Source organism: Pelobates fuscus, chromosome 2 (assembly GCF_036172605.1).
Source record: "Pelobates fuscus isolate aPelFus1 chromosome 2, aPelFus1.pri, whole genome shotgun sequence".
In the NCBI taxonomy this organism is placed as follows: domain Eukaryota; kingdom Metazoa; phylum Chordata; class Amphibia; order Anura; family Pelobatidae; genus Pelobates; species Pelobates fuscus.
The window spans coordinates 296325303-296333776 of NC_086318.1; the positions used below are offsets into that span (position 1 = coordinate 296325303).

General features: G+C 43.0%; 1 protein-coding gene across 1 annotated transcript in view; it reads right to left on the reverse strand.

The window, feature by feature from the left end:
- Nucleotides 1–7418, reverse strand: part of SMPDL3A (sphingomyelin phosphodiesterase acid like 3A) — a 64373-nt gene extending 56955 nt beyond the window's left edge. Inside the window, exon 1 of the mRNA XM_063443459.1 lies at nucleotides 7229–7418. Coding sequence (XP_063299529.1) covers nucleotides 7229–7328 — 100 coding nt within the window. The 5' untranslated portion in view covers nucleotides 7329–7418. The remainder of the gene's footprint in view (nucleotides 1–7228) is intronic.
- Nucleotides 7419–8474: the final 1056 nt, after the last annotated feature.

Genomic DNA, 8474 nt, shown 5'->3' on the forward strand with positions numbered 1-8474 from the left:
GATCATTCCCACAGCCCAGAAGGACAGCTGCAAGACAACACCAGTTCCTGGATTACAAATTGAGGGCAACGCTAGTTACCGTACAGCGCCCCTATCTACAAAGGAACCAACTAAGGCAGAGCAAGCATGGCGCCAGCCAGGTCTAACAGCTTGTGCATATAAAGATCAAACTCCTCTCGTCTATTGGGATAGACCGCACAGATGACATCCCGGTAAATACCAAAGGCCAGTATAAACTCGGGAATAGTCAGTTTCCTGTTTAGGCGGGCATTCCTAGATCTGACCACAACAGACACATCATCAGAAGCATAAGTCTTATTCTCCACAATATCCTGGGAGGAAATCAGCAGAGAAGCCAGGTTGACGTCTTTACCTTCCAGGATCTCTCTTTTAAGGTGTTCAGGGATCATATGAGCAGGGCTAACTTCCTGGTCATCCTGGGTGATGGCTGGACCAACTAATAGCAAGTCGGCTGGTGCTGGTGAAGCAGCAGCGGGTGGCCCGGCTAGAGTAAGGGCCGTGGTGACCGACTCAAGTTTCTCCAGCCTGGAGTTGACCTTGCACATGGACGCCATGAGTGATGACAACATGGAATGTATGTCTCGTGGGTTGGATTGGCTAGGCCCTTCCCCGGCATCCATGTTGTTAGTTGAAGTAGGTAATAATTTGAAAAGCTCTGCTTTCCTTGCTGTAGCGGGGTAGGAGATTTGCCGTCTCCTCAATTCAGTAGTTATATGAGGGATCATCCAGGATCATCCAGGATCATCTGATCGATGCTGGACTAGTTCCCTCTCCTCCTTGTGTAGGAGTGATTGCTCTAGCCGGAGTGCTAGGCAGGGAGAAAGCCTCTACCCCTTCCTGAGACATACTAAAAACAAAACAATTAGTGTATGAAAACCACCAAGATCGTACTGGCAGGCTAGCTAACCCAGATGGCGAAACATTACACTTGTTTGGTGACAGGTGAGGCCCTACTAGTTGCCAAGTGGCTTGAGAGGCTCTATGCGTTGGCGCGAGGGGATTCGAGGCCACCCGTCATAGTGGCAGGATTGTAGGCCTCTCGGTGACTGTAACACAGAAAACAGGGAAAGGGAGTGACAGGTGAGGCCCTCTCTATGCGACATGAAAGGCGACTAGCTCACGTGTGGCCCGATGGGTGTTTGCCTCCGAACGTTGAGGCGGGGTGTTGGCCTTGCGGGACCACTAACCGATGGCAAATGCCAAGAAGGGGTAAATACCTACTGGGGAGCCTATGACCCTAATGCCAGAATACCATATGAGCAGGCGTACGTACCTGGTAGTATGAAATATCTCACAGCGAATTCGCGTGGTGAAATATATAAACCTTGACAGCCTGAAACGGGTAAAAACAAAAAGGGTAATATATAGTGAGTGTGGTCTGTGTGGGGATGGTGTAGAATGTGTAGCCCGTACCAGCGGTGTTTTTTAAGGGCTTGATTGTGGATTTTAATTGGTAAATGGCACAAAGTGTAGTAAATACCATGACAACATAAATGTGCTATAAAGGCCAAGTGATGCCGTGTCTTTGAATGCCAAAATTCTGGATAGAAATATGGGGGGGGGGGGGGGGGAAATGTATGATGGGTGTCAAGTGAAAAAGAGGATGGGTTGGGGGAGGCCGTGGCCTATATGTAAATGCGCTATGCTGATATATAATTTACAACAAAAAAGGGTCAGGGATGAAAACAATTCTCTAAAGGAATGATGTAAAGTTGTATATAATATTACTGTAATGTAAAGACGTATGATTGGTTGGATCAGTACGTGTGAGTCAACCCGAGAATTCATTATTTGGAAAAGGAAACGGTATACTTATGTATAAGTCGTGTCGTAGTTAAAACACAGAAATGTGGCCTGTAACTGTAGGCTGAAGCAACTTGACTGAAATGGATAAGTATGGAAAATCCCTGAAAGCGTGGGAGTCAAAATGATCTATACAGATATGTGAGCTGGTTTGTTATGGAAACCAATACAATACTGATACCTTTAAAACAGTAATAGAATCTATATCTATTTAACCCCTTAAGGACCAAACTTATGGAATAAAAGGGAATCATGACATGTCAGACATGTCGTGTCCTTAAGGGGTTAAGCAAAGCAAATCATTAACCGAATGGTATATACATGAAAGATGAATGTAATCCACAAAAGGATTTTTTTTTGTCAATCTCTGTTTATTGAAAAACATTTTTCTTTTTATCATATCAACGCATTTTGGGTTACAGAATAGAAAGGAAGGGTGGGGGATACATAAATATACAAGATAAGCTTTCTCATTAGTCAGAGTGGTGGTATGTGTCCTTGCGCCAGTTCCGTGTGCATTAATAGGTAGTCATGGGGGTATGGTTGGCTTAGGGAGATCGGCCGTGTGGTCAAGTGTGTCAAATTCAAGGTGATGGAGTCAGGCCGTCTTCTATATGTGCCCCTAACCAAGGGGGTGGCGGGGGGGTGTTGAGTGCAGTCTATGGCGTGTGCGTGATGTCCGTACAGTCACATTAGGCTGCGCCCTATTATGGTATTACGAGAGTGCGTCTGTAGTGGGTGTATTGTCGCTGTCATGTCAACCTAGGAGCCTTATAGTTATGCTTATAAGAATAACAGAATAACAGGGTTTAACAGAGCTAAACAGTTGTGCATGAGCCTCATGGTATTGGAATGTACCCTGGGGTATTCAGGTTTCGGATCGTAGAGTCGGGTGGTCCATGGTCGTTGAGGGTGCCGTTGTTCTGGTTCCGGAGTGTCGTTCCGGGTGGGTCTGCGGGACCTGGATACCCAGGGCTTTGAAGAATTGAGGCGCCTCAGCTAGCGAAGAAAGTTTATGTACAGTCCCTTTATGAGTGACCACCAAGAACCTGGGGGATCTCCAGTGGTATTCCAACCCTGCTGCTCTCAGATGGCTGGAGACTGATTGCAGGGATCGACGCCATTGCAGTGTGGACCTCGTAAGGTCCTGGAAGAATGAGAGGTTGGACCCTTCAAAGGATAGTGGCGTCTTGCCATGCATCGCTGTCATCAGGAGCCTTTTATCCTGTGAGGTGGAGCAGCGGAGATCACATCCCTCACCAAGGTAGAGGTAGTGCCACCTGCCGCCGGTAGGCGGTATATCCCGTCTATAGAGAATTTCTTGGCTTGGGGCTGGGGCAGTATGGAGGCCACCAGGCGCCTCATATAATGAGGTAGTTCGTCCAGCGTGATTGTGTCAGGGATCCCTCTAATTTTCAGGTGGTTTCGCCGAGACCTGTCATCTAGGGCTGTGTAATGAAGTGAGAGTGCCTGTTGATGCGTTTGCATGGTCAAGACTGTGGCTTGGAGGTCTGAGAGTCCCTGCTTGAGTGTGACTATATCCTCTTCCGAGGCCTTCACCCTAGTGTCCACCGCATGTATGTCTGCCTTAATACTTGCCACGTCTGCCGCCAGGAGGGACTTGATCTCCTGTACCAGGTTGTGGAAATCCCGCTGAGTGACCGGCGCCGATCCATCCACATTCTCAGCTGTGCTCGGTATCTGCTCTGGTAGTGGGTCTGGGCGAACAGACTCTGCAGGAGAGATTACTGGTCTGTGATCTGCCTTGTCCGCCATCTTAGCTGCCTGCTTTCGCTGCAGTAAGGCCCCTATGTCTCTGGAACCTGGTTGTGGCTCCAGGGGGGCCTTCTGTGATCGTCTGCCCATCTGTGTGAAGGGTAGTTGGAGGGTGTCAGCGAAGTCCTCAGCCTCCGGGTCCCCGTGAGGCTGCCAGCAATCCAGCAGGTCTGACCAGGTCGGGCTCCGTAAGTGCGTGTAGGCCCCGGGTTTGCGTTTCTGCCTCTTGCCGGCTGGATGAAAGGCATAGATTGTCTCCGGTTCTCACACTCCGTAGGTTAACAGCCTATTGCAGGTAGGGCGAAGAGTTTAATCCCTCAGATTCAAGCTTTTTTCGGCTAGGACCTACGGAGCTCCGTGAGATGGCGACAAAAGGAATACATTTTTGCAAGAAAGCCAAAAACCCTATGGCAAGAGAAAACAGAAACTGAAACAAACAGTTTATACGTATGACATTTTATGCGAACAGGCAAGCGTGTTGAAGCATATCATGAACAAGTGACGTACGGTGAAACAACCGAAAGGATAGCTTGTTTCACTGAAACACGGAACAGTTTTAGGTGAAATGACAACCTTTAACTAACATACTGAGATTTAGCCTAATATCGCACGAAATGAAACCGCGAACGGCTTGTTCAGTTGCCACATAACAGGGGAAAAAAAAAAACAAAGCGAGGACCCGTGCTATACGGGACGCCATGGGAACCAATCCTGGCGTGACAAGTAGGTCTAACTTATGGTTTAGGAGTCCCTGGGACGCGATCTACCACGATGACCGGGGTCAGAAGAGGCTGGACGGATGGAAAGGCCTGTAACAGGATTCCTGGACACAGCTTGCCGCGGAAAAACTTGTGAACAGTGAAAAAACCAAGATGGCGTCTGAGAGAACCCGGAAGTGGATCCTCATTCAACGCTGACCTCGAACGGTAAGGAGTGTGCCTTAAGTAGGCTAGGAGTGGATAACAAGCACCTTCCACAATTACAGGCCAAATTACCTTAATACACACATACATTCCCCCTGATGAACCTTTAAGCCAGGTGAAACGCGCGTCGGGGCGCATTTACCGGGAATTGACCGACGAATTAGGTTCTACCACTGTATCTTCGGACACCCCCCTACCCCTCTGCATAATTTCCACGGGCTGGGAACTTAGGCGACGATTTTTCGCCGAGGTGATACACGTAGACCCTTTCTGGGACATGATTTTGTAAATATCTGACGAATATACCGGGATCATTTATCCCTGCTAGCGAGGGAATTTATTTATATGTATACTCACTGTCTACCTTTTCCTCTCTATCCTATACTGAGTGCCCACGAAGGCACCCTTCCTACTTCTCCTGTACTTAGGGCTCTCATACCCCTCTGACGATTTTAGAACAGGATTAGGTGGTGTAGGTGTTTAAAGCTCCCCTTGCTCCTCACGTTAGTGCAAGTCTCGCTGCAGCATCAGCCACAGCACAGGATCCATCCGATATTCTGTGCCTAGGTCTGCACAGAAAGACTTTTGACATCGTTTCTTCTGATGATAGCCACTTGTTATATCACTACAATATATTGCTGCAGCATTAGCTATAGCACAGGATCTACCCGATATTCTGTGCCCAGGTTTGCACAGAAAGACTTTAGACATCATTCTTTCTGATGACAAGTGTTATTATGACACGAGACTAGCTGTTATCACTTGTTACCGCTATTATACGGATACAGCATTTTCATGAGCATAACACAACACACTAATGTGAGTTAAATATAACGAGATACTGTCAATCTGACACTTGTTTTACTGTCACAATAGATTGAGCATGCCACTGTGGGATTTCTCACATTGTATCTTATGATGATTTTTTGATACATGTATGTACCATAGGAGTGTTAAACTCATCTATTGATTCATACTGTGTTTCCTTCCCCCCCCCCCTCCCCTTTTTTTTAACTCTACATTGGATTGCCACTAGTAATCTGATATCTAGTTAGGCAACCACTGCTGGGGCTTACCTTTGATAGGTGTCCCCTATTGTTTAATAAAGTATTTTTTATTTTTCTTGACTAAAGTATTTTTGCAGACATTATATTTGATTGCCGTTATTGACTTCTTGTTGAGTCAGGCAATCATTGTTGTGGCTTATCTTTTATAGGTGTCCCCTATAGATGAAGAAAGCATTTTTCTTTTTCGTTTTGTCCTAATAAAGGGAACAGGAACAGGTTCCTTGCTTTCCCCCTTCTCTAAACCATTACAATATTTTTGAGGGTTACCCCCTCCCCACCTGTTCTTCTAAGACTCAAGACATTTACTCTGAGGCATTTTTTTTTTCTTAAGCACACATACATATATATATATATCCTGTGTGTATATTTGTGCCCCTCTGTGTCTTTGTCTCCCCATAGCCCGTGTGTCTCTTTGACCAGCCCTCACCTCCTGTGCCCTTCATTTGTCCACACTCCTTGTGCCTTCTTTGCACCCCCTCCCAACATATACCCTTCTTTTGTCTTCCCCCGCCCTCCACGGAGGAGACTCTGTTACCTGAACCCAGTTTGACATGAAACAATATTTTGCTCTCAGTCATATGTTTGTATATTGTATTTTTTTTGTAATATTGTATCCAATTGTAACAATGCAATATTTTGTGGACCCAGGACATACTTGAAAACAAGAGAAATCTCAATGTATCCATACTGGTAAAATATTTTATAAATAAATTAATATAGCTCAATTTCTTGGTTTTGTATTGGTCTGAACTTGTACAATTGCCTCCATCCTTAAGGGGTTAATGGTATGTAGAGATGTCAACAGACAGGTTGTGTTGGGAAAATACATCCTGTTAACATATCAATTATTTTCTAAAAATAAAATAGTAGGAATAACCAGAACGTCCTTGACATTCGCTTATTACTCATGTAATATGCTATATATACATATATATTCATTCTTTGTAAGGTACTGAGCAGGAGGTAGTGAGAATATCTTTAAGCATATGAGAAAATATACTGCCTAAGCAAACATGATCTCTTGCCTAGAAGGATCACCATAACCACCAGTCATGTTCTCAGCTGTTACTGCCATTTCCTGTACAATATCATTTTAATAAGGTCTAAATCAGTCTGTTTACCGCATATTAAAATACATATATTTACAGAGTGCCAGGATAGTGCAGTGTCACTGGTGCAGTGCATAGATTAGTTTTCTGCACATGCTTGTGTGAGATACACATTTGCATGTACATAATTCAAATGATTATATAGTATTGTTAGTAACATTATAAAACACAGATGTCAAAATTAAACAAAAATAAAAGTTATGCCTTGTCTTAAAGTAGATGCTTATTGCAAAACAAAATGTTAAATTTTGGAAATAATTTGACATATATCAGCAAATTCTGATAAACGGTGTTAACATAAGGGGTGTGTTCACTAAACAAAGAATTGGAGAAATGAGAACGGAATTTAAACATTTAGGTTAAAGTAGCCAGACAGGGAAAGTTAGCTAAAAATTGGAAATTTGTGTTGTAAATTTGCTTAAAATTCTCAGTGTCAACTAAATTACCTGTTTAGTGAATATGCCTATCATGTTTTCTGCTGGTTTCAGTAAAAGGCGGAGTTCAATATCAGTCTTCATTCTGTACTAACCTGTAGCTGCTTGCTTTCGAATATCCCCCCTTGGTTCCACTGGGAGAGCACTGATGACCAATGGGGTAACAAAAAATAACCAGACACAAAGGAGTTCCATCTCTCAGCTCTAGCAATTGGGAAGCTCCCTGACGCCTGACCTTAGTAACTCTGTTCTATATGAACAGCAGGAGGAACGAACTTCCTTGTTTACAAAACTCCGTCTAGCACGTAGCTTCTCAAATTACAACACAGGTCTGCACCACACTCAGAGCCAGAATTACTAAGCACACCTTCCACACATTTCCTCATTAACCCCTTAAGGACACAGCTTCAGACATAATAAAGCTCATTTTGTGGTTCTATATGTATGTATAGACTCTAAAATTGATTGTCATTAGGAGGAAATAGGTTCACATATTCCTATCTACTTTCTAGCCATTTTTTGCCTCTAAAGGGATTTCATTACTATTACTACCATTATTTTCTTTATTCTTTATTATTTATTTATCCTTTTTGACTACTTGACGATTTCCAGACATTTTCCAACCCATATACCTGCTGTTCGCAAGCTATGTGGTCTGCATAATCTGTTTTGTTTTTCACACCCTTAAGGACTCAAGCAATTTTTGCATTTTTTGCTGTTTGTGTTCAAGTGCAATTTGCATCTCTCTCATTTAATGTACCAACACATATTATATACAATTTTTTTAGACAACAAAAAGGGCCTTAATTTGATGTGACATATACATATATAAATTCTCATTTATTACAAAAAAAATGCAAAATAATGTGGAAAAAAACAAGTTTTGGCAATAATAATGTGTGTATAATATGTCCAGCTTAGGAAAAGTACTTCAAAATAAATTCATTTATGTGTCTTGATTTACAAAATGCATAATATGTGTAGGATTTCAGTTTATTTTGAAAGTTACAAGTCACAAACTACAAGGTCTAAAATAAAATTTCAATGTGAAACAATTTTAGAAGTTGGTATGTTTGTCTTGGAAGTTTACTACCCATTACAGGAAGCAAAATTGCCAATCAAAAGTATATATTTATATAAAGTAGACATCACAGGCTATTTACTTAAGGCTAGTTTGACACTTTTTGCATAGCAATTTCACCGCCAATCTCTGCTAAATATTGGAGTAAAATTAATTTTTTTCTCTATTTTTAGCATATACACACATTACAAGGTTTTTGTAATTTGTATTTTGCAAACCTAGTGTGTGTTATCCCTGTACAGAACCCCATACTGTGTTCA